Source organism: Fusarium subglutinans (assembly GCF_013396075.1).
Source record: "Fusarium subglutinans strain NRRL 66333 chromosome Unknown NRRL66333_c0000004, whole genome shotgun sequence".
Classification (NCBI taxonomy): Eukaryota; Fungi; Ascomycota; class Sordariomycetes; order Hypocreales; family Nectriaceae; genus Fusarium; species Fusarium subglutinans.
Genome location: NW_023502067.1, coordinates 162246 through 188271, shown reverse-complemented (window position 1 = coordinate 188271; position 26026 = coordinate 162246). Strand labels below are relative to the sequence as shown.

General features: G+C 49.4%; 5 protein-coding genes across 5 annotated transcripts; 4 read left to right on the top strand and 1 right to left on the bottom strand.

Annotated features, from left to right (window-relative positions):
* Window positions 1–13274: 13274 nt before the first annotated feature.
* FSUBG_889 (transcriptional regulator) lies at window positions 13275–14814 on the top strand (the record flags this gene model as incomplete). The annotated part of the gene is made up of 4 exons (XM_036687343.1): window positions 13275–13991; window positions 14155–14335; window positions 14402–14734; window positions 14786–14814. The coding sequence occupies 4 exons, from the start codon at window positions 13275–13277 to the stop codon at window positions 14812–14814; spliced, it is 1260 nt and encodes a 419-aa protein (XP_036543475.1).
* Window positions 14815–19247: 4433 nt separating this feature from the next.
* FSUBG_888 (aar2 containing protein) lies at window positions 19248–20786 on the top strand (the record flags this gene model as incomplete). Its single annotated transcript, XM_036687332.1, has 1 exon — window positions 19248–20786. The coding sequence occupies one exon, from the start codon at window positions 19248–19250 to the stop codon at window positions 20784–20786; it is 1539 nt and encodes a 512-aa protein (XP_036543474.1).
* A 755-nt stretch (window positions 20787–21541) lies between these two features.
* On the bottom strand, window positions 21542–22215 carry FSUBG_887 (40S ribosomal S16 protein; the record flags this gene model as incomplete). The annotated part of the gene is made up of 4 exons (XM_036687321.1): window positions 21542–21742; window positions 21794–21883; window positions 22010–22081; window positions 22150–22215. 4 exons carry the CDS (start codon window positions 22213–22215, stop codon window positions 21542–21544), a joined length of 429 nt encoding a protein of 142 aa, XP_036543473.1.
* Window positions 22216–22684: 469 nt separating this feature from the next.
* On the top strand, window positions 22685–23311 carry FSUBG_886 (60S ribosomal protein L32; the record flags this gene model as incomplete). The annotated part of the gene is made up of 4 exons (XM_036687310.1): window positions 22685–22721; window positions 22813–22937; window positions 23028–23149; window positions 23203–23311. The coding sequence occupies 4 exons, from the start codon at window positions 22685–22687 to the stop codon at window positions 23309–23311; spliced, it is 393 nt and encodes a 130-aa protein (XP_036543472.1).
* Window positions 23312–24495: 1184 nt separating this feature from the next.
* On the top strand, window positions 24496–25975 carry FSUBG_885 (uncharacterized protein; the record flags this gene model as incomplete). Its single annotated transcript, XM_036687299.1, has 5 exons — window positions 24496–24609; window positions 24656–24838; window positions 24893–25210; window positions 25263–25624; window positions 25678–25975. The coding sequence occupies 5 exons, from the start codon at window positions 24496–24498 to the stop codon at window positions 25973–25975; spliced, it is 1275 nt and encodes a 424-aa protein (XP_036543471.1).
* Window positions 25976–26026: the final 51 nt, after the last annotated feature.

The window sequence follows — 26026 nt, the reverse complement described above, 5'->3', positions numbered from 1 at the left end:
CACCCAAGGCGTTTGTTTGTTAGAGATAGGTGATTCGATTAGACTTGACTCGTCATGCGAGTCTGGATTCCTGGTTTGATTGCGGATCGATTTGGTCACGCACTTTATGTGGCATTTTCTCGTTTTCTGTTTTATGTTATTCGAAATAATGGCTTTAGATTGGGATGATGATATCGTGTCGAGCGGTATGGAAAACGCTCGCAGGTGGAGATAGGGGGAACTATCCCACCTTTATTGGAGGCCTCGTGCTCTGGAGGCCGATGACAATCTGTCAAGAGTCGAGCTGTATGTTCAATAGACAATTGTAGTTCACTCAATTAACACGACTCACTCTATGTTCAAAGTGTATCCGTATCTGAATGTAAGCTATCGCGCGACTAGGCACCTGCAGAAAAGTATCGGCCCGTCGAAGTATTTGGAGAGAAACATTCCTAGGTCACTGTTACATACATGTCGGGGTATATCACTGCCTTTGATGTTGTCGGTTGCTCCCTAACCGATGTGCTCTGGTAGTATCCCCGGTTCTCACACGCACGAGTTGGTTTCCATGTCTCTCCCCAAACTCGTGCTCCCATCGAACGAGACACAGGTTTTAATCGCAATCAGTTGTATTTTCAGTGCCAGAGATGATTCTCGATGCTGTTTGAAGTTTGCGTCTTGTTGTCTGGATGTATCTAGGATAATTGCCTTGTGTTTTAGGACCACGATTATCTCCTTAGGGACCTTTGTACACCAGCGGGTTTCCTTGGTGCCTCGAGACGCTGACAGAATTGACAGAGAGTTGGCCACCGAATGCTTTGTCGAGTTAGTTAGTTGGCTGTCTGTCTGTCGCCTGGGCTTGTATGCACCTACATGTTCATGTGTGCGGACTCGGCTTACCGTCAGAGTCAGCCCTTTAACACTCTGGGCCATCGAGGTATACAAGTATCTGTCCAGAGCTGCGCGATAGCTCGTGAACTCTGTAGTAATCTAGCACGGCTACTCAAACTTCGTCGACATTGCGGGATATCATCCAACTTTCCTCTGGCTTTGGTCAATCACCCCTTATCAGCAGGCGTACTCATCAACGTATGCCTGCTGGTAAGACCTTAATTGTTGGCATTAAAGAATGCAACCAATTCTGTCGTCATCAATCTCACGTACGAATAGTTGAGTTCCCCTTGTGCAAAAGGGCCACAAGCAAGACTCGTTGACACTCCCCGTTATGCCCTCTTGACCCAGCCAATCCAGCACCCAGGCCTATGGGCGTGTTCTCTATAGGTCCTATATCATTGACTTATGGCTGTGCGATCCTCTCTAAGCGGCGAATCTGGATGGTCAGCATCTTTCATTTTCAAGCCACCTTCTGTTTGGGCCTGTTCACAATACATAGCATAGTGACATGAAAAGTCGTGTCGTGTTGAGGCACTGAAAGATCCTGCCATAGGAACATGGACGTAGCATTAATCAGTGTATCAATATAGTCTAGTAAGGGCATTCATTGCTAAGAATGTGTTTGATAAGCAGGACTCTTCTGCGGATGGTGGTGCAGCAAAGAGAGCCTTGGTTGCATACCTACGGGTTGATCACCTTCTGGCTCTTGTTTGAATTACCTCGTCTTCTCCGCTCTTCTTTGCAACTGCTGGCTGTGGGCTCAAGACTTGAATTGGTATCTGGTCGTCCCTCTTGCAAAGGTTCTTGAAGAGTTCATTCGGTCAAACCATTCAAGCCCTGACATCATATTTTGGTCAGCCGGACTTGATTGATTTCTATTTCAAGCTGCTGACTGTCAGGCTTGATCTGCTCCTGGATCTGGGTAAGTTATCAAATCGGTTGCTTCCAGCGAAGACTTATCACCGGTGCATCCGTCCACGTAAGATCTCACCGGCCATTGTGAACATAATGAACGGCAACCTGGCGGCGTACGTGTTTCTCTGAGCAGTTGACTGATCACCACGGGATAGTAGTCAGCTTTTCTGTCTTGGCCAAGACTTGGGGAAGCCCTGAAATTGAATAGCTTCAGTATATTGGAGTGCCAGGAGTGCCTGGTGAGACAAGCTTTTCAACACCAACGGCTGGTCGTGATCCGCCCATAGCGCCGGATGAGTATGCCAGATCAAGGAATAGCGTCTGGTAGATCATCATCAACGATATGCAAGACATGACCTATCTTTCAGGCCAAGATTTGTTTGGGTTAATAACTGATATGCAGAAAATATTTATGCCCAGCCCAATATCTTGAGATTCCCCTTAATGGCTAGGTTGGCAGTTCAGGACATGCCAACCATGTATCAAGTTTTCACGAATGGCAAGACCATGTAGCACATTCAAGCATATACATAGCCCAAATTACGAGACAATGCTGCAGCAATTTGTCAGGTTGGGCTCACCACCAAATGGATAAGGCAGCCCCTCAAACTGACGACCCAAGTACTCGATCGATGAGGAGAATTAGAAAAATATACTCCCATGACTTCAGCTACAGGGTAGCGAATGAGATGTACTGTAATCATGAAGATCAACATCGATAGACCCCGCCTTGCCCCTGACCAAGAGTTGGGCACTACTCAGGTTGAATATCAAATCAAGGCTGATGTCGATGTGGTGCGGATAGACGCGGGCGCGCATCATGAGAACAATGTTAATCTCGATTGAAATTATCCAGTGACGCACATGGAATCTCGAGATTGAGTGTCGCTGCCTCGATGTGCGTGCAAGACGGCAACAATAGCGGCATATGGGATAGTCTGTCTGTCTGTCGGCGCGATACGATAACTAGGGCATGGCACGACACGACACGACACGACGTACCAGGCCGAGTCAGTCATGGCTGACCTAGACGGTTTCGCCGCCTTCTGATGGGAAACGCCCCAAACCTTTGCAAAGTTCCAGAACAGCCTAACATGACTTCTGCTCTTCTACTGACTCTCAGACTCAGACACGACGCCAGGTTTCGGATCCATTCCCCCAACTTGTCCATGTTGCCCGAACTCATTTGCACGCAGGTCAGCCTCTCCGGCGGTCATTGAGGCAACTCAGATGGACTCTGTTTGCCATGATGGGGATATTAAGTTCAGCTCAAAAATCCCACCGAAAATATTCGGCGACGGGTGTAGGCGTACGGAGGCAATCCAACGCCTCATGGGAGAATAGCAAAGAGAAAGAAACGTATGGGCATGCTTGGCCAACACCAACACCAGCACCAGCACCTGACTTGGAATCTACGGTATACGGACAAAAATGATCAAGGTCCGTCGGAGAGGCTCAGAAGCTGTTCAGTTTCCACTACCTACCTGCAGGGATAGATAGCAGGAAACAACAGCCACGGCTGGACGACAGGGCGCAGGGGGCCCACAAACCAAAGGCTGAATAGCGAGCGAGAGTGTGCGGATCGGCCAAGAGACAGACAGACAGACTCCCAGAACAGAGTGTTTGGGCGAGAGTCTGATTCCAAGTGCCTCCTCACCCGTCCCGTATGTACATACATACTTACATACATAGATGCACCCCAGGAATGAAGGCAAGAGCTTGGAGCCCGGCGTGGCTCCGGGACCAATACCATTCATCTCCAGCACGCCGTATGCCTATGGCGTGGCATTTCCCAGAGGCTTGGTGCTCGATATTGATTGAGCAATGCTCCTCCGGCCCCCCCCTGTGTCTATCCCTTGGTCCTGGTCCGTCCAAGCTTTCTCCAGACGCGACGGGGACTGGTGATTCTAGCTAAAGATTCAGCCCAGACCACTGCGCAATCAGTGTCAATACCGCGTCGTGCCGTGCTCGCTCAACTCTACTCCGTATGTATGTATGCTCAGCTCTAGCCCGGGTATGCATGGTATAGCATAATGTATGTATGAATGAATGAATGAATTCATATCATTTTGTCACCTTTTGCTTGATTTGATGTTCCAAGGTTGTGACATATGACACTTCCCCTTTGTCGCTTGCCGCGGCGAACCCCCCAGACCGAAACATATCTGTCGGTGTGTTTGCTCGTCATTATGCTGTGTGGTAGACGCATACGACTTCCCCTTTCCGCTCAGGGTTCCGCAGGCAATCATCGACCCATGGGAGTGAAACCCCCTCCCTCTTTTGACAGTCCTTACGGAGTAGATAGCCCTGCTTCAGCATACAGTCATGGGAAATATCATGCATGTCACCGTCAATGACCCAATATCCGTTCTCCCCATTGCGTCTCTTTTAGTTGACGCACGCCCATATGTAGCAGAGTTTCTTGACTTAACGGTGATGCATTTTGCTACGTCACTGTCCACAGACCTAGAAAGGCGCGCATATTATCTTCGAATGTTAGCTAATGGGCGTTTGATGATGCAACAGCACACATCGACAAGGTGGAAAAGAAACCAACAGCCAAGGTCCATGTGCGAGCCGCGATAGCCAGGGCAACTTCGCCTGGCCCTGCCGATGAGAACCATCACGGGGACGCTAGAGAGGACCTCCTGGGTCTCCCTGTTGCTGTGATGCATGGGTGCAAGGTATGAGATAGGATCCACACCTTGAAAGCGAGGCCCCATGCTGTTGGGACCGAACTCTTTCTGTATCCAGTCTTACCTCACAGCACTGTACAGTGCCGTATGGTATTTGCTCAGCATACCCCATCATTATCCCCTCAACATTGTGTCTTTTCCGAGCGCGATATTCCACGCATGGCTGACTGGCAGAATTGCTGGAAACGTACAATGAATCGCCAGCCTGATAATTACGTCGGTGGCGGATTCTTTTGCCGGATGGACACTGCCGCCGGCAACACGTTTTGTTGCAGCGTATCTCATTTCCCTGTCACGGAATCTGTCTCAACCTTGAATGTCAAATATCGCAAGGAGCCGTGCCAGGATGGGCTCTTGTTAATGTAGTATGGTTCTGAGATCTGTTTGTTAATAGCGCTTCTCCAGTGAGGTTGGATATGTTCAGCCTGACCCGTGCCGTATTATTTTACTAAATAGCCGCACGAGGAATCTTACCACCAGCCTCCTCTTTAGACGAAGTTGAGTAATCGGAAGCGGCTGGACCACCATAGTTAGCCTGTCAGTTCTGTTAGCCGCATGGCTGGGCATCTTCAGCACCAGATCTTAGCAGGGGGCTGTGAGTTAATCCAATGCCAACCTATCGTAGTTAGGAGCGAAACAACATCCAGGAACGTGCGAAGGACCCCGACAAGCCTGTTTCCAGCAACACAGGTGCCTTTCTGTTTTCAGGGAGAGTGAATACGACAAATTCTCCAAACCAGCCCTGCCAGCCTAGATAGCAGTATCGACTGTGCCGTTTCTTTCAGCAACGCATCCGTCCATATTTCATGATATGAAGCCACATAACTTTCGTGGCCTCTGGGAAGGGACAAATTGTTGACGTGCCGAGCAGCATCGAGTTAGCTTTGCGCCAAAAGAGATGACAGAGAGAACCCTGATGATCGCCTTTCTGTTGACTTATGCCCCTACCGATTGCAAGGAACTGTCAAATATCTGAATAACTGGATTCAGAACATCTTCGTTTAGCAACAGGCTTTGATAGTGGAGGCCAACGATATTAAATCGCCAGCCTCTACTCTGCAGGTCTGTGCTACACGCTAGGGCAATTTACGGAGAAGAAGTCTCAATTCCACTTGTGCACCAGACCCAATTCGATGCGCGCTAATGAGCTGAACTGAAGGGCTCTACGAATGCCCACCGCTCTGTAGATCGCTAGCGCCGCTCAGCCCACCGAGATCTGAGTGTCCTCGCGGTGTGGTGGGCCTTCATCAATCATCCAGAAGAAGTGAGATTGGCCCGTAGATCAGTAACATGACTGGTCATCTCGAAAATGTCTTCCTCGTACGTACCATCGGCGAACAGTCATGAAGCCCGAAGGTGACAGTTCAAACAAAGTTAACCGGTGCTGTCTGTTCCGCTGCCCGATTTTGTTTGATGTTGTACATGACAAGCCGCCGGCGTGCGGGAGATTCCCAGGACCACGGGAAGCTGATCGTGGTTGACCGGCTTCTAACTAGTTAGCCCACGTTTGCTGGGAATCAAAGACACCAGCAACGTAGACTAGGCAGACTGCCGTCCACCGTCACACTGGATGGCTTGCCGTAGCCTCACACGTTCCTGGATATGCAAGTGACATCCGCCATCTCGTGAGGACCGGGTGGTCAATGATCTACTTGGCCACTGGAACTAAGTGGCTAAGGTCCTCAAACCAGCGCTACTGACTGGCTGTTAAAGGTCTCGCTGTTTGTTTCCTACCCTTGATTCAATAGTGGATAGAGCCCGGCTGGCTGTGTTTCCGAGATATCGGTATCTGTGCGATGCTTGGGCACTGTGGCCGCAATACGGCGCAAGTCTTGCATTCAATCTCATGGTATCATTGACTCGGCAACCCTCCATAATCATGAAACAAAATTGAGGGCTTGTCCGTAATCGCGTTTGTAGAGGTGGCCTTGGACTAGATCATTGCAGTAGATTGTTAGCGAGCAGCCCAGGTAAATCAAGCAACTGGTTCAGTGCCCCTTGTCCAACATCTGCCCCATCTGATAAGATGTATCTGCAGCTGGAAGGGTGACAATTAGGTATCTGATGTCCTATGCACAATTGGCAATGCACGCCATCTCAGGCTCAGAGGAACAATTGTCTTGATATCTCCTCAAGTGATTTCAGATAAAAAAGCCATAAAAAGGATATGTCCGGATCAGAAAGAAACATTGTATTTGGGTACTAATGTTGCTGCATGTGAGCTTCCCCTTCTGGGCAATCTCTTCGCCGAAGACTGCGACTCATCATCAACACTGATCGATTCATTCACGGGCTTGCTCAGCCAACGGGGATGAATGAGTTTGTCTTTCGATTGACACAAACTCATTTTCCATCCAGATTGACTTCAGTGCTGGGCGGGGACACCAAAGCCGGCAAACCGTCCATTGATATCCACACGCCTGCGATCAAAAGATGTCGGAGACGGCTTACCCCATTCTAAGTTAGTATGAAGCCACTAAGTCAGCAAGATTTCCAGTGGGCTGGTATCGTCGTTGGACTGTTTGAATCTTCTTTCAAACGCGTCGGTCAATGGAAATCTTCAAGCTCGATCTTGAATTGTTTTTGTTGCGTCTTGTGATGGTGCAAACGGGGCAGGCCAATGACAGGGGCTACTCACCGCCTTGATACTGTCTGTGTACTCCGTATGTTTCCAAGAAATACCCCGTACATACGCATGTGGGCCATAGTTGACGAGAGTGACGAGCTTCGAATATCTTTCTTGGCCAGCCTTCGTACAGCGTTACTCAACCCTAGCATGCTGTCGGTCTAGGCAACTGCTCCCCTGCAGAAACTGGCAAAGTGTGCATCAACGGGGTCCTCTGTCCCATTTGTGTGGACCCATGTCCAAATGTAATGTCGCAAAAGAAATCCAGCATGCTTGCTTTATCATATTTGTCTGCAGGCTCGCCCTGCGTAACAATTGGACGTTCGGATGAATGCATCGAATCGAAGGCGGTCAGGAAGGGAGCTCAGGAGGGGTTGCATTCACGAAGCATCAAAAGGGAGAGGCGAATGTGCTTCTGTACCCCACCTGGAATCATGATTTGCTGGTGCGAACAAACGAACTTCGTTGCTTCATGCCGGTAGTCAGTCATAGACCAGCAAGTTTACCAGTAACTCCAGTTCCCCGCAACTTGGGACAAAACACTAAAGGCTTCAAATCACCCTAACCAAGTAAGAGACTCGTCTCTTGAACTGCGGACAAAAACACGGTCAGAAAGCGAGTCAGGGCTGAGGAAGCAATTCTGTCACTTACGTGACAGGGGAGCTAGGACACACTTAGGTTGTCCTCCATGTGCGGGCGCGTGAACTGGCGCCCAAGTGACCCGACCACACCATTGGCATTGTCCAGTCCCCCCACACGGCGATCTCGGACACAATGATTTGATATGTTGACCCTGAGTCTCAGTGGAATAGCTTCCAAGTCCTTCAGGAGTTGGGTGAAGGCCCCAGAGAGATGAACGACTAGCAGGTGTGATCAGGAAGCATCTTAGACAGCGTGCTCAGGTGTCTATGCATCTATGCCAAGAAGGAAATGAGAAGTTGTTCCGCCTGCATATCAGGCGCACGGACAAATTTGCTGAGGTTGACGTCGGCCCTGATGGTGAAGGTGTGGGTGTCCCTCCTGGCACAGTGCTTCAGATGGAAACCAGAGACCCTCGACGTTGCAAAACCTAGCCCCCAATCAAAACGCCGACCAACGGTGGTGGGACGACTCCTCTACCTCATGTCGCGAAAGAGCTATAATTCGTGAGAGTCGCACTGGGGCCCAGCCACCCAAGCACAAGTGCTAGAATCGGCATGGGTTGCGCATCAGTGGATACTCCACGTGAGCATCAGTTGAGACTGTCTTGTAGGTTCAGTGGAAACACAGAACCAAGTCAACACGTGGAGCGTTCTTAAATGTTTCCATTTGGGTTGTGCAACAGTAATGGTGTCATTCGGTCCAAAATAGTGGCAGGCCAATTTGTGCGAATTGGGACTTGGGGCGTATCATATCAATATCGACGACATGAGAACTTGGATCAACGGAGGGCTATACATACATAGACAACGATACCACGGCAGCTTTCATGAAAGCTTCCCCTGCTTGACTGGGGCAAGAGTTGGGGCTCACGGCCCAGTCGCTTGGTTGGGCGATATTCAACAGCCATTGGCCCAATGAACGAAGCGTCTGCATACATGTGTTGTCAGACACCGTATTGATGCATCGCGGTGTGGTGCGGCAGAAGTGACAATCCTGCTGCTGTTCTTGGTTGCGGAGGCATTGAGCCTCGAGTCGTATTGGCTCCCTATGACTTGGAGTTTTGTTCTGAATGAATTGACGAACAGGTTAGCTGAAGTACCTGGCTAATGAAGCAAGGTAATCCACTTATTGGCTTAGAGAGACACCAGCCAGCTACAGTAGACCAACCTACTGTGCCTCTTTGGGGCATTTAGGCCCTTTTAGTTCCTCCCAGATGCTCGGGTCGCTTAGGATCTTGTTTAACTAGACCCTGGATTTTCTCGGACAGATCATTTGACTAGAAATGTGCCAAACCTGCCAGGATGTCAAGACTGTGTGGCTAGATCGCCCACAAATAAAGAAGCCAAGAAGCGACTCCTGCTTGCAATATGTACTGTGCGAGGCTGTGCGTAAAGAGAAACAATCTGAAAACTGACAAGGCTGAAACAGGCAAATAGGTATGGCATCTTTTTTTCTTCTACTTTATTTTTGCCTGGATACCTGATAATTGTTTGTTGTTAAGATAAAACAAAGAACTCAGATGTGGTGGTCGTAGAGAGAGAGTGTGTGTGGAGAGGAAACCAAGTCGAGATTTTGAAGATCTGGAGATACCTACTACAGTACGGATACTTAGGTACCTTACCTCCCTCATTTCCCTTCACCTTCCGAATTTGATTTCCATGCACACAGCCAAAGGCCATAGACTTGAATTTCTAGCAGACTAACAGCCAATCGAAAGAATTCACAATTTTTCGAGCTACCCATGGTAAGTACCTTATTAGTACCTCACGGACATAATGGAAGACAGAGAGAGTGAGGATCCAATCAGCTCTCGATCCAGAGTTACTGCTGCTTCAATCCATAGACGGAATCATTTGGACGAAAAAGAAATTGGCAATGAAGAATTAGACTTTTTATTTAGCTTCCAGTTATGCTTCCTGTCTTCCAAAAATATTCCATCTTGAGATTCTATGAATACTCAGTGGTGGTTCTATAATAGTGTTCGTCACGTACAGTAGGTACTTTGTATATGGCACAAGGAAACTCAGTGCGCTGTGAGCGAGCCATTGGAGTTTCTTATCCATTGCTTTGAGTTACACATATGGAGTCAAAAATAAAATAAGGGCGAGAGATGATCAAGCGACGTGTCCGTCCGCCTGACTGATGTTAAATTTCTCGGTCACTCTCCTTCATCTCGTGTTGCCTTTCAACATAAGGTAACCTTCGTCCTTCCTGAGCGATAACTTACCAGTCAAATTGGACCAACTCTCCGCACGCCAATCCGACAATCTATCACGCGCCCTGCTGTTTCTGATACGTACAAGGTGCCGAGGACGCAGCTTTTCCCTGTCCCTGCCAGTTACAGTATCAGCCACAATGCCATGGCATACTATACCTGAGGTACTCCGTAGAGAGCGAGCGCAACAAAGTCAAGTACCTAGTTGGATGATAGCCACTGTGCGCGCTGTGGACTGTCGATATGACGGCGCTGCTTCTGATACCGTTTCATCTCGTCCCCAAGGCGCCAGCCAAATCATAGCGCCTACCGATCTCAGAAACCAAGTAAACGCATTCTAGGGCTGAACTAAAACTACAGACCAGAGCCACTACCTTACACTTAGCTATCCCCCTGAAGCCAGCTCGAAAATGGCGGATACGGAAACCTTAGCCCGATCAACGGCGTCGGCATCCAAACATTTGCTAGAGGATGATGGCCTGCAAGTCAGGGACTTGTCGATTCCACATCGACCAACTATCCCACGTTGGCACGTCACAAACAAGCCTCGCTATCCATAGCATCGCGTGTGTTGCGCAGCGAAATTGTCGTTACACAACCGTGTCGCGGAGAATATTCTGATCCATCCTTGAGCTTGGCTTGCGCTCGACTGTAACTAGCGTGTGCTGGGAACCACGACGCTGGGCTCATTCACACCCATTGGGGTATCGCCGCCACGTTCTTCGGCCTCGACTCAGCGGCACATACCCGTACGCGTACGATACGAACACTCCGTCTTGATTGCTTGTAAAAGTCTCGGTCTTGACCTTGAGTCAGTTGAGGTCACAAGAGGATTCTGCAATCTCTCCCTCCATCGGCCGTGGCAATCCGCGTGCCCAGTAACCCCATTCAATCTCTTTGATCGATGACCTCTGTCGCCCGTTGGCACCCTGTCCTATCGGTAACTCAGTGCTAACCCCTCTTTGGACTTAATTAGCCAAGCCCGAGCTGCATTCAAACTCCAGCATCCTGGACGCCTCTTCCTGTGGTTCAATCACAGCCACGTCGACATTGATTGGGCTAGTGGAAAAGGCCGCAGATCTACGGCGTACCTCTGCACAGTACGTACAGTATTTGGGTGGAGGAGGTTCCGTCCGAGGATCATGGAGGGTTGGCAAGGGTGGACATTCCTTTGGGCCCTTGGATCCTGTACGGGGTTGTCCTCTGAGTGGACCTTGGTACCAGAGCGCAGGGCACGCGGCTACTACCCATGTCATTCATGTTCTCTCCCCCTGGTCACCTCGCCATCATGCTGGCTTCGTGATGGCCTTCAACAGCAGGGCAGAGCTCGCGTTACAATCGTGTCTCCCAGACGTCGTGGCTTTTCGGCCGCAGACAGCGCGTTCAGCCTCGATAGCCCGACACGACAAGGCGTGATCAATACCAAAGCGTACAAGGGACCCATTCAATGAAAGACGGGCAAGAAGAACAATCATGACCAAATTCGCCGATTCTCTTCTACACACACTCCGTCACCAAAATTTGCAAGTCATCATCCTGCGTGTGTGATTGCACCCAAACAGGGGGGGCATATTGATGAGCAAAGCAAAGACCACCTCCCATTCCCAGCCAGCAGGACAGGCGCAGATTCCAGGACACACACAGTAAGGTCAGGTAGCTAAGCTCCTAAGGTACATTAGCTACCAGTACAGGGGACAGGGATCTCCCGTTCCTCTGGCTCAGCATAATTACCATCCTGTCTTTGATGCGTTGCTTCTTTCCAGCAGCACCGGGGGTGCATTTCTCAATTGGATTTTTATTATTGGTAGGTTTGATATGACAAAGAGGAGAGGGAAGAAAAAAAAAAAAATTCAATTTCAGCAATTGTGTTTTTATCCCCTTCCTCTTACCTCAAAGCTCCCAACTCGACAGCAAATTCCTCTCCGCACGCCATACGAATTCGAGCTTTACCTCAACCTTCCATAAGGTCTCCCCTGAAAAGACGCTTAGTCTTTCTCGTAATTACTCGCCGCTTTCGCTCAAATCCTAACGAGTCAGCGGCTCCCGGCACCGGCGACGTGGGGACTCCTCGGCAGAACGATCGACCTCGAGCAAGCTAGCAGATTTCTTGCCTGTGAGCCAAGCCTAGCCCATCTTGTCTAGGTGGCCCAGTCCAGGCCATTCACCATCTATCACACTACGACGGAAATACCCCAACTTGGGATTCATTTGCTGTACTTTTTGCTACAGTAATCGACATCGCTGTAAAAACTGCACGCAAATCTCGCACGCCCCTCTCGTTCGAACAAACACACGCTATCCACCAAGGTTGGTAAGCGCAGGATCCCACTGCCACTGCCCTGGGTTAAGCTATGCTTGAGTGTGCTGGCTAGACTGTCCCATCCCATCCTGCTCAGTACTCACTCGCTCGCTCGCTGTCCCTACTGTGCGGTACGTTACCGACTGTTTCGCGTCGACCCGTTGCACTTCGGTATCTTCCAGCCTAGCAAACAAGTCAGACCAGTCCAGTTCGACTGTCATCCAAACCTCGACGCGCATACCTACATACATACAACTATACACACGTTCGTTACGCTTCTTGACGGCTGGTCCCATCGATAGCAACAATTATTTTTTTAGCCCCTAGGCTGAGGAGTGTATGTACGTTGTCCATCACACTCTGTCATTCATTTCTCGCCTTGGGACCTCACAAAATTATTCGGTCCCGCTTCTCTTTCGAGTTCTCCGTCATTAGAGAAGGCTTCTTGCGTAGACGTACGTGTAGTATAGCATAGAAGCACCCCCCACCCCTGCAAGGCCTTGAGTCGCTCAGAAAGACGAGAGTCAGTGTATCGTGGGAAGATACACTTTGGCACCCCCTCTTGACGCTAGGCCCTCTTTGCTTCTGGGCCTTCGGCAGAGCCACCTAACAGACCGATTTCAACATCGCACTATATTAGTGCGTCGCTCCCCAAGAGCTACGGGCGACTTAGCCCGACCTCTCTGTGATCGAGGAAAACCGAACTATCCTTGCCCTAGGCTCCATTCCCCCATCTCTATCTCCCCTCCCCAGCAAGATCCGCGCTCAAGGACTCGGCCTAGGAGCTCGCATCACACACTTAACCATAAACCAACCTTTGGTCTTGCAAACGGCGCTACTACTGCCGCCGCCAACAACATATACTGCCGCGCCGCCGCAAGTCTGGTTGCAAGCGCTTCAGCCATATTGCACTTCTTTCCCCTGCTACGGGCAAACACCAACTTGACGCGGGTCTGAGCTAAAACCTCGCCGGCCATTTCTTTATCATCAGCCCCGTGGAGCTGTAGCATGTCTCTGGTGCCAACACAGCAACCTCATACCTTTGTTGACAACCACGCATCGTTGCATTCTGCCTCCAATATCGCGAAACTTGGTTCCGAGGCGACCCTTGACACGCTCCTCAGCTCTCCCAACTCTATGGAACGAAGTGCTACGGAGTACTCGCAGTCAGGTTTGCCTTCGCCCTATCCAAGCAACTTCGGCGACACCAATTCTGAAGGTTCGAGGGCAGATCACGCATCTGCTGCGCAATATCCTGTCAAGCAGGAAGTCAATTATTCGACCTCAGCCACTCCCACCTCCGAGTACGGCGTCTATCCTCAGTCAGCCCGATCAGGATCTTTCCCAGAGCACGTCCAGCGTTCATACCACCCTACCAGCAGCACCAGCACTGGAGGTATGGCGCAACAACAGAACAGTCCGTCAATGCCCCAGCAGGATGGGCGTAGCCATCAGACCCATCCGGTCAAATCTGACAACGATGTTCCTATAGATCCGTCCATCGCCGCGCCGAGCCCAACTTACGCTTCGTATGGGCAGCATTCCCCCTACGCGCCTAACCCAGACATGACACACAGTTATTCCCACCCAGGTGGCGGCATGTATGCGCAACCTCGGCCAGACTGGGCTGGTTACCCTCAGCACGGTGGTGCGCCTTTGACTCCCGGTCACCCAGTTTACGCCCAAAACCCTGCCTCTGCGCCACCTCAAGCACGACCAAACCAGGTATGTTACGACCTTTGCAGACACGTTCACGTGTGAACTGGAACGAGGAGAGTGCAATGCGCGCGCACGTTGAAGATGTGAGAAACGCGTTGATTATTCCAGTTTTGGTTCAGCTTGATGAATTGCCTGCTACTTGAGCTACGAGCATTACTAACTTTCTCAGGTTTACTCCTTCGTTCCCATTCCAGGTGCGCAACAGCATAAACGACCTCGGCGACGATACGAGGAGATTGAGCGCATGTACAAGTGTGGATGGAATGGCTGTGAAAAGGCCTACGGCACACTGAACCACTTGAACGCTCACGTTACCATGCAGTCTCACGGGCAGAAGCGAACACCCGAAGGTAAGCTGCTCACGATTGCGCATATATGTTTGTCGATGAGCGCACATGGCTAACAAATGACTATAGAATTCAAAGAGATCCGCAAGGAGTGGAAGCAGAGGAAGAAGGAAGAAGAAGCCAACCGAAAGGCCGAAGAGGAGCGACAACGCCAGGCTGCTGCTGCCGCCGCCGCTCAGAATGGAGGTGGTGATCCTCAAGGTCCTGATGGCACGCCTACCTCATCCTACCCGGGACGAACAGTTCAGCTGCCTCCCATCGGATACCAGCCTGCTCAGTACCCGCCACCACCTTCTGGGGTTCCTCAGCAGCCTCTCCCCGACTATAACAACAGCCATATGTACTCGAATTATCAACCTCACTCGCCTTACGCGCAGCCCAGTCAGGGCATTCCTTACCAATGTATGTTGCAGAGGCAGAGGGTGACTTAGTGGATGAACTAACCAGGCTTAGCAAACGGTGGTCAACCCCCAAGCCACTAAGACAGATCGTCAAGCAAGGATCAAGGTACTAGAGGAGGAAACTCACCAAAAGTCAGAAAGAAGATTGATACCCGCTGTATTATATTGGAATGATCGCTGTGCTTCTGAGCTGTCATTAGGGTGATCTGATGACGCCTCAGAGCGTGTGGCCGATTTGGAGGGGAAGAAACGCAACCTAACGTTTTCTCGGCCCGGTAATTACTCCTCTACTTGGACTCGCATAACCCCTTGGCCGGTCCTAGATCTCCATTGGGTTCCTGCATATCCTTTCAGCTATTGGACCCTTTCTTCTTGGTTTCATTTCTTGGAGTTACACGTATATGCCCTCGAAGAAGATCTTGAGTGAAGGAGTTGTCAATTTCTTTTCATCATCATCAGGTTCTGGTCAGGGGTAGGTGGTCCCGGAGGTTTGGCGTGTTTATTTGCATTTACGACGATCTGTTATGCTTTGGGGTCATGCCAAACCGAATTGCAGCAATTTGTCTTTGATGACGCACCGGAGGGCATGGCCACCATTTGCTTGCGCATATGTGTGGACAATGGTGTGGTGTGGTATTGAAGATATGTTTTTTTATACGAGACGGGCCTCACTTAAACTTGTCAAATGGGCCAATCAGGGGGGTACGAATAGATGCATCGACAGTATATGAGGATCGCACGGGCGTTTACATTCTGTGAAATGAGTACAAATTTTAAACCACAAGTGTAAAAGAGTTTCTTTAAATCAGATTTGTGTGTCTGAACAGTGATATTGCCATTTTCGAGTCTTGAATGAACAGAAGCACGAAACAAGGAGTAAACTTGAAATGATGAATTATGTACACTCAAGTCCTCAAAACGACTTCAGAATGCGACAAAGACTTAGTGAACCGGTCTGTCGGGTCACAAACCAGCCCTACCTCTTTTCAGAAGAGGCATAAATCGATCAAGACACATGGGAATGATGCTTAAACCTGGTTAAGCGTGGGTGGCGTGCCGTGGTAGGGTTGTGTTGCACACAATACATACATACTGCAGATGGGGGTGGTCGAGTAGTGTTGCTGTGCTACAGACGCTAATCTACGCGGATAGTCCCAAGTCCAAGTCAAGGGTGTGAATAACAAAAGAGCCCAAAGGCAAGGATTGGAGATTGGGTGATGGTGGTGATGGGCAAGGCAAAGGGTAGAGAAGGGAAAGGTCGGGTAACACAAGACATGGAAGCGCCTGACGTACATGTGTAGTGCACGTTAGCTTATTAACAAGGAGGTAGAATGGATGGAAGTGGTCTGATCATGTCTCTCGGCTTTAAGCAACGCCAAGTGGGAGGGGGCAAAATTGATATATCCAGCAGATCTATAGATTGGCGAGAGGCCAGTGTGTGTGGTGTGTGCGTATGCGTACATACATACATATGCGATTGGTGTTGATGGCCGGCCCCGACATACCTAGGTAGATACTCGAGAGGATCTACAGCTGGGATCCATGTGAGGAAAGGGGAAAGAAATGTGAGAAGTTATGGGTGAAGTTGTATTCTACGGCGCTGCTTGAGGTCCATGCATCTACTGCGCATATACAATATGGATACAAATGTTGGATAGAGTTTCATGATATAGACAAGGGTTATGATGCAACTCGAGTCAGGAGAGAATAACTCAATATAGGTATGCCATTGAGCGAGAGTCGATGAGTCAGTCATCTTTAAGGGTCTGGACGCGATAGTCGCAGCCTTATAAACCACCACCCTTGAGTGCCGATGAGCTACCCGCGGTGCTGTAACGTCTCATCGAGAAAGGGGACTAAAGTAAGGTACTCTGTAAGTATGTACTAAGTAAACAAGGGGGGCGTGTACTGGATCGCGTGCGAAAAGAAAACCCTAGCGAGGGGGAATTCCAACTAGAACAAAAAAGCGAGCCAACTAACTTATACCAAGGCCAAAGCGAAGCGAAACAAGGCGAGAAAAGTGCGTGCGTAGCGTGCAGCCAAAGGACCCCAAAGTAAGTGTGTGTGAGAGTGTGACTGATGCCGTTGCGGATGAACAAGGGGTCGACCACGCGGCGCTAGGAGAATTTAGCCGCTCATCTTTTAGTGCTCGAGGTACCTACCTAGTATTTACTGACTGACGTTACCTACCTTACTTGCAAGCCTCTAGTACCTAGCAAAGTGAACTGTCAGGTAACACAAGACAAGACAAGACAAGACAAGACAAGACAAGAGGAGAGACAAGACATGGGTCATGGCCCTTGGGCTGTTGGGGTCCAGAATTGTTTCGTGTCTGTATATGTATACCCCATGAAACTAATTTTCGCATGTGTAGAACTCAGTTGTTAGTAGTTCCTTTGTCTCGGGACGTCAAACCAAGGTTTACCTTTACACGCCTGAACGGCAATGGCTGGCCGTTGAATACGCAAGTACTAATGTATGTAGGTATTTTATACTTTGTCAACGGTGCGGGGATTTAGAGTCTGAGACGGGTGTGAAGTTGGGTGGATTCAGGTACGTGATACGCGACCATTTGACGGTTTGTCTTGAAGTTCAACGGTATGACACAATGATTTGGCTGTCGTGTCACAGGTAAGGCTGAGGTCACAGAGCACACGCTTAAATTGAACTACATGCATACATATTGAAGTTGGCTGCATATGTCTGTCCAACCACAAAATTGTAACCACGAATGCGGTATCTGATTTTCCGGGACAGTTCATAAACGTTTGTGACCTTGGAATGAATTGCTGCTATGTTTCATCGTAGGTATATATGTGGGACGATTTCACTCTCAACCCCATCGCAGCCCACCAAGAGATTGTTCCACCAGTATACTCGACCTATACTCAAGTAATGCTCTGTTACAGGAGAATAGTTACCTATTAGAGGAATCTATTCTCAATAATCATGGTGTTTCTCCCAGTAGACAAAGCCCGGTGATACGACTATCGGTCATCCCGAGCCTGAGCCAGGGTTTATGCACAAGCTCTGCATGGTAGCAAACTTACGCCGCACACGGACGCACGCAAAGCATCCTTGACCGGCACTTACGGGATCCATGATAGTGGCGGTGTTTGTTCTAGCATCGATCCATAGCAGGGCTCTACCTCGTTGCGGTTAATGTGTGGTGACGTTGCAGGGAGCCAGGAAGGATGCGATGCGATGTCGAAACAGGGCGTGCGGTGGAGGAGTAGCCCATCAAGTTTTGGTTTGGGATGACAGCTGAAAGGATAGTTCTTGGCGGCTATATGATCGGGCATATAGCAAGCATGTGTTGTGTTTCACATACAAAGCCTCGACTATTCTGGACTGCTGGGTTTAGCAACTCTCTGATAAGACTATCGAGATGGTGGTTGAGTGACCAACTATGCAGCATCTCGTGCATCGTTACTATTATCGACATTACAGCAGAATAATCAGTTGAGTACAGCCGTGGGCCAGATGACCGTTGAAACATCGAATTTGGAGGCTTGCGGGAATGCGGTTCGGGACGAAAGCGAGGCAGCCAGAAATCTAAAGATGCTTTTGCTCCGGGGATGCGTCAACTCACCCCCATCATAGGGCCGACTGCTTGACCACATGCTTTCTTCTTGACTCACAAGCAAGTGCTGAAGTTTGAGATATCAATGACTCCACGACTCGAGGGTGTGGCATGTCACTCACAGTTTCACATGATACAGAGCTGTTGAAAAGGCTTCAAAGTATTTTTTGCTTGTGAAGATATTCAAGCACTGCATTAAACTAATACCAAAAAGTGGCATTTATCGTTAAATGATGTCTTTTTCGTCTTGCTGAAGTGATGCTCATATGGAGTAAAAGGTAAAAGGTATTGACGAAAAAAGTGGGAAAAGGCAACATCAGGCAATCAATCACCAAATCACACCCAAAGTCATACATTATCTCAGCGGTGAATTTGGGTCACAACTGCGTTATTCAATAAATGTGCCGTCTCCCTTTAAATATTAATTTCCTTCACCTCGTTGTCTGAGAATGTCATTTAGCCCTTCGTGCCTTTTGCTGATGACGTGCTGTCGTGCATAGGTAAGGTAGTCTAGGCTGTGCCACGCGGCCGAAGAAAGCCCTGGATACGAAGAGGATTGCCAAGTCAAACACGCAAAGAAATCGCCAAAAGAAACCCGGAACCTTTGTTGAGTTTAGAAGAGTAGGAATTTTAAAACTGCATTAAATTTAAGTCAAGTACCGACGCATATTGAGTCTTGATTGTATCACATCTGACAAAGTTTCATCAACTAGGTAACCTGGGCTGCCTGCTTTTTTTTTGCTACCCCGCCATCTCAGCATTATCAGCCTCAGCACTGTACTGTACCCTTACATCCCATCATATCTCGTACTGCATCAATACTCAGACACCCGGAAACTCAATATCAATATTGGAGTAACACTATCCGAATATTCAAGATTATTAGCTTCCGTCGCCCGCTCCAGGCAGGACCCGTTGCCACCTTGTCAAAATGGAGGGAGATCTCCCGTCCATCCCGTCACGACCTAAGGGTTTGACGAAATCGAACTCAAGCGCATCTTTCGGCGGTGGCTCTGCAAAGTCCGTGTCTGTACTAGGAACACATCCTCTGGGCACTCTTCATGTTCACCAAGTCAGCGAGACGCCTCATGAGCAACAAGATGGTGATGGCCCTCCGCCCTTGGATCCTCCCTCGGGACAGAGTGAGAATGCTGTGATCAAGACCTCTCAACATGGCTCATCCAACACCTTCCACAGCCCAAGCTGGGAACCCTTAACACATAACATGGGAGGCGGAGATGTGGTACTCATATTGGACTTGCCCGAAGTATTCACGGTTGGCTACGACTCAATATCATTCACAGCTAAGCACTTTGGTGGCGTCAGGGACATACCCCCAGGTGCTCATTTCTTCTGGGTTGCTCACCCAGGCGGCCTCTCTGCTCGCTGTGGTTTCTGGATTGTCACTAATAGTGTCGACACTGTCCATGTTATGCAGTGGGATAGATACAATGAGGTTCTGGGTGATTCAGCTCGTGCTGAAGCCCGCATTCAAGCCGATAATCTCGACACTATCCACTCGAAACTTGTCCCTTATCAAGATCCAAGTGCAGTAAACGCCGCCAATGGTGAACTTACTCAGGCTACCTCACACAAAAATCTCAACATGTGGGAACAGTTGACTGGCAAGATCACAGAGAGTCTTCTCAATCGAGTGACGGGACAGAACTACGATAACTGGACGGTACATACCGGTGATCGTGTCAAGGGGTCGATACTCATGGCTGGTGAGATGGAACTTGACAACTCAATTTCAAATTCTTTGCTCAAGGCTCGCGAGCTCGACTTCGCATTTAGCCAACGGACCAAAACATACTCAACAGATAATACCGGAGCCGACCGGACCTTAAGAGCCACGGATGCAACTCCTTATATCTTGTCGCAGGTTGATGCTTCTGATAATGATCTGAGCCCTGACGACGTTATCGGCGAATTCCAGTTCTCTTTCGTTGTAGGCGTCCACCTTGGGAACGATTCATGCATCCAGCAATGGTGGCATATGTTGCTGAAGATTTTTCTCCGTGCTCATCTCCTCCCCCTCCGCCGACCGTCTCTTGCAGCCGCATTCATTCGAACCTTAATGGCCCAACTCACGTATAGCGCCTCCTGGCTGGAAGGTTCAATTCTTGATACTGCAGAGTCACAAACGAAAGATCTTCGACTTTCACTTACGGTCTACAAAAGACGCTTGGAAGAATTTTTGCAGGGTTTAGGGAACAATGCCACATCTGAGCAATTGACTGTTGCTACAGCTTTCGCAGGACTTGAGGCTGTTGTGACTGGTACACTGGATTGGGATCTTCGCGGAGACTATCTACGCCGAGGCAAAGTCATGATGGAAGATGGCGAGGAAGTCGAGCTGGAGGTTGCTGACTTGGCAGCCGAAGATGAGCGTGGAGAATGGGCACCAGAGATTGTTGACCTGGATGAGTCTGGACGACAACGCGATCTTGTCTCGTGGAACGACTAGATATGCTATTTCACGAGAATGTTTCGTGCTTCCAAATATTAGGGGAGACTGGCAAAGCCAACAACAGCAAGGAGGTTCCGGACGCGACGGAAGAAACAGAGCATAATGTGTTACCTTGCGTGCAAGGACTAGCTCACCATCGGAATGCAGTTGGATCGATCGGACGATTAAGTTTACAAAGCTGGAGTTAGGAGTTGGGATTTGTCCTCGTAGCAGCAACAAAGTACGAAACATTTGTCGTCTATTAATGCATTGAACCCATTGAACAGGCCTAGGTTGATTATGATGGCACGAGAGAAGGGTAATGGTTCGAAACCACGGTCAGCAGTCTAACTGGTCAGCAACGCTGTTTCAACTCAATTGCAAATTGCATTGCCTGTATTAAATGGTCTTGACTCGACGGAAACAAGCCCGATGCTCTTTTTTGCATATTCTTGTCAAATGCGAAAACAGTTATCGTCACAGGTGAAAAATGGAAACTGAGTATCGGAGCGAGTCCAGCAAGGAGGCAATTCATTAACATCACAGTGCGAAGCAGCACGGGCCGCGTCGTTAACTTTGAAGATTTCATTTGCCTGCCAGATCCTTTACAATCCGCCAAAAGCAAGACCATGCAAATGCTAATGGGAAACCCATCCCCAAACCAGGGAAATTGTGACTCCAGTCCCTTTTTCGCACTGCCCGTAGTATCCTCCACTGCACCAACGCTCCGGCTCGACGCTTTTTTGCCCCATTCCGACAAAAGTCTTGACCGTTTAACGGTAAGACTTCTGGAAGCGAGAGCGGGCACCCTTACCACCGAACTTCTTGGGCTCACATCGGCGGTTGTCGGCAACGAGGAGGGTTCGGTCGAACTGGACGAGAGCCTGCTTGAGGAGGTTCTTGGAGTGCTCATCAACAAACTTCTGGTAGTAGGCGATCAGGGACTTGGCGATGGCCTGTCGAATGGCGTAGATCTAACATACAGTTAGCCTGTCGTATATATTGGCAAAAAAAGGGAAACAAACCTGAGACACCTGGCCACCACCACTGACGCGGACTCTCACATCCACGTTGGCGAACTTGTCGAGGCCAACAACGAGGAGAGGCTCGTAGACCTAAGGAAAAGAGTGTTAATCTTTGGTTCCCAACAGACACAAACACCATCCGGGAGCATCGTCATATCAGATTCGATAATTGAACGACGTGCTTTCGTAAACGGTCGAGGCATTCGTGATTCGTACCTTGAAGCGCAAGATCTCGGGCTGGACGAGAGAGAGAGGTCGTCCGTTGACCTTGATGAGACCGCGGCCAGCCTGGAAATTTCAAGTCATGTCAGCCTCTCTGGTTCATTCTCTCATCTTTTTGCTGGAATTTCGCGTACCTTGCAGTGAGCAACGGCGGTGGCGGTCTTCTTTTTACCAAAACACTGCACTGACTGAGTAGACATGATTGCTGGTCTTGGTGTTGTCGTTGGGCGGCGGGCGGAGGTTGAAAGCGTGGTGATCTTTTGGTGGGAGTTTAGATTCTGTCTCTTTCGTGAAAGGCGCTAGTGCCGAGTGGGACCGTGACTTTCTTTCAGCCAATGAGAAGAAGACCCACGCACAAAGCCAGGGCTTCGAAAAATTGAGACCTCGTAGACAAAATTACATCAACGGACTTAGTCCTTTTCAGAGTAAGACTTGCACGCTCTTTTTTCCACGGCAAACTCGCATATCTCCAAAACCATCGACCCTCGTTAGGGCACTGCACGTGAACACTACGAGCATTGTGAGCCGGACTGCCCACCTTGACAAATTTTCGTGCGTCTAACAACTCACAGCCGAAGTTCAACGTTCTACTAACCGTCCCCTGTGCAGTCGTCAGGTCAGCAAACCACATCTACCATCAACCAAGACGCTTTATTAACACATTACAGAATGGTTGCCGCTAAGCACGTCAAGATCGTCAAGAAGCGTACGTAAATTCGACATTCCTTTGCGACAACACGAGCGAACGAAGGAGAAACGAGTGATGGTATAGTCAAAATGCTGACTTGTGTGTGCAGGCACGAAGCGCTTCGAGCGTCACCAGAGTGATCGCTTCAAGTGTGTCGACCCCAGCTGGCGCAAGCCCAAGGGTATCGACAGCCGTGTCCGACGACGATTCCGCGGCACCATTGCCATGCCCTCTGTATGTCGAACCTTTGCGAGGCCTGACGTGAATTATCGACTTTCCATCAGGCGGGAGACAGAACTTAGTGCTAATGTTGCATGATTTCAGATCGGCTATGGCTCCAACAAGAAGACCCGCTACATGACCCCCTCCGGTCACAAGGCTTTCCTCGTCAGCAACGTCAACGATGTCGAGCTTCTCCTTATGCACAACCGAACCCACGCTGCCGAGTACGCTCTCCCTCCAATCTCACTCGACCAACTGTAGCTAACCATGATTTCAGGATTGCCCACAACGTCTCGTCGAGGAAGCGAGTTGACATCATTGCCCGCGCCAAGCAACTGGGTGTCAAGGTCACCAACCCCAAGGCGAAGGTTACCACCGAGGTTTAAAAGGAAATGGATCGGTTATTGGGCTGCTTTACGGTTATGCATCGGAAAGGGGTTTGCGTTACTTGCGGTTCTGGCACATAGCTCCATGGCATGCTAGAGAATAAAAAAACGCGCCGTTGAACGACAATGATATCTGGCATCAACCGCTTGAGTAGCAAAATCTCTTTTGAGGCGGAAGTGACATGGAATATATGTCTGATCCACTCGAAACTGATGAGGTCTCTGATGGTGGCATGGGCGAACATATTGTGAATTGTGGATGAGACCATGAATATAAACAAGACTCCATGCCGGCTCCATTTCGCTCCCTCAAGAGCATCAATATGTTGACAGGTTCACTTGTGCAGCGAATCTTGCTTATGACGTTGGTGCCTAAACAAACCCGAATTTGATTGCAATAGTCCGCAAGGCAAGACAATCCAGCGGCGTCTTCCCTGGCTACTGGACACAATCACGACAAGAGGATGAATGCCTGAGGGCTTTGTCGTTCTTAAACAAATTCATTAACCCACTTCGCTGCTTTTTCAAGAAGACAATCGTACGCTGGAGGAAACTGTGACTTGATGACAAAGATCACAGCCTTGAAGTGAAGCAAACTGATGCCCTAGGACCGCATGATGAAAGTCTAGCAGAACCAGCTGCAACCCATCTTTGACTATATCTCAAGAGCATCTACCTTTTAAAAGCTGAAGGCTGAAGTCTTCGCCTGGAAAAGGTATCTATAAAAAAGAGTTTGCTTTGATGTTGCTACCCTGGCGGTTGGCAGGCAGCTGCCACTTGCCTCGCACTTGCCCAATCTCATGGCATAACAGCCAGCCATGACGACAAGCCAAACCTCAGGTCCCGTCTTCAGCTTGCCAGTAAAAAGAAACTTCCCTTTCCGTATTCCATTTGAATGGGAAATTTCCCTTGAGCCCCTCTCGTTCCCCTTCTTGGTAACCTCTTCAATATCATGAAGCAACTTTATACTCGGCATCGTCTATAGTCAACCAGCCTCTTACAACTTGACTCGGGCTCCTTTACTCCGAACCTTGTCGTCTTCTCTATATGCCCAAGTATTTGATTTAATGCACCTTCAGAGCACATTCGCCGATTCTGGCCTTTCTAGCATGACAATGGCGTTTCTACCACCACCACGGTTGATGCATCAGCAACCCTATAAACCAACATGCACCCATCTCACCATGACCCGGATTTACGACGCAGACTCTAAATGTTCCTCTTGTCATGAGCCCGGTCAGTTTGGCTGGCTCTACCAGTGTACACAGGATCACGAGAAGATGATTGAAGAGAAACTGGTGAGAGGCCTTCCACGGAAGAGCAATATCTGGTAGACCTTGGTAGCTAACTGGAGAGCAGCCATGCATGGACTACTTGGATTTCAGCTTTCGCAAGAACATGGTTGTTCGAAAAGGCAGCGCAGAAGCCCGACGCGACAAACTTAGCTTCCTCCAAGAACTCACTCCCCAGCAGATGGCATCCTACCGACCAGATCAAATTGCAACTATCCTCAGACAACGAGAGGAAGTGAGGCAACAATAGTTTCCTGTAGCCCTGGAGATATACTGATATCTGTGGCAGTTAAAGGAGGTCATTGCAAAGGAGGAACGACAAAAAAGCACCTCCGCTCTGTTTAGCAATCTTCTTCCACCCCTAGGTTTCGAGTCTTCATTCAGTGATAAGGGACGACGGAACCTTGATGAAGAAACCCTTTGTCAGTACAAGATCTGCCAGAGATGCCGCCCTGTGTGCGTAGATCGGGCATTCTTGAGCCTCAATGCAGTCGCCGATGGCGAGATTACTCCAACAGCTGCTGCCGGTTTTGGTTTCGAGTCTCTAGGCGGAAGGCCAGTCATTGACAAAGATGTTGTTAGGCATATTGACGAGCACCGCCCGAGAGTGAGTTTAGATCCCTGATAATCAATAGCAGGTTGTTGACCAAGGCATCCAGCCTCAGATCGGCAATCGTCGAATGATGGAACTGCTTGACGAGCAGATTGCCCGTATGCTCGCAAGTCACAATCAGAACCAACCTTTTCGAAACGGGCTTAGGAGTACAATCTCTGGACTCAGAGGAGCACGGCAGTTGCCCACTGTTAAGAACGTTGCTGCAAAAAGGCAACGCATGCGCGACGAGGAGAGGGTCTTGGCCGATGCCGCTCAGGGCGACGTAGAGACTATTGCCTCGACGCCCGACTTGCTGGGAAACCCCTGGCCATGGCTGGCTACTTTCCAGGCGCCTGACGAGCACGAAGATGACCAAACCCACGGTCAGCACCCACGACAAAGAGGGCGTGCCACACGGATTCCTCGGTAAGTGTTTAGAGTGATGTTATAAGCCGGCCTTATTAACCAAGACGGCGCAGTCCCACTACTCCTGGTCCGAGATCCGCACGTCGCCGTCTGACTGATCAAATGTTGTCTAGTACGTCTAATATCCTTCCTCTGGATGGATATTCTTGGAGCCTTTTTGGTGGTGGCGAAAATGCATTCTCAACAACCACCTCGTCCCTCAGCGAAGCTTCCAATATCAAGTCCTCAGGGGCCGAGAACGAGAGCAATAGCGAAGAACCATCGACTATGTCACTCGGAACTGACCATGGTGTTGCGATTACAGAGGAAAGCATTGAGGCTAGAGTTCCCGATGTGGTGACTCAGGTATAAAGATGATGGTTATGAAAAGTGTGTGCTTGGGAAACCAGTGAGGTTACAAGA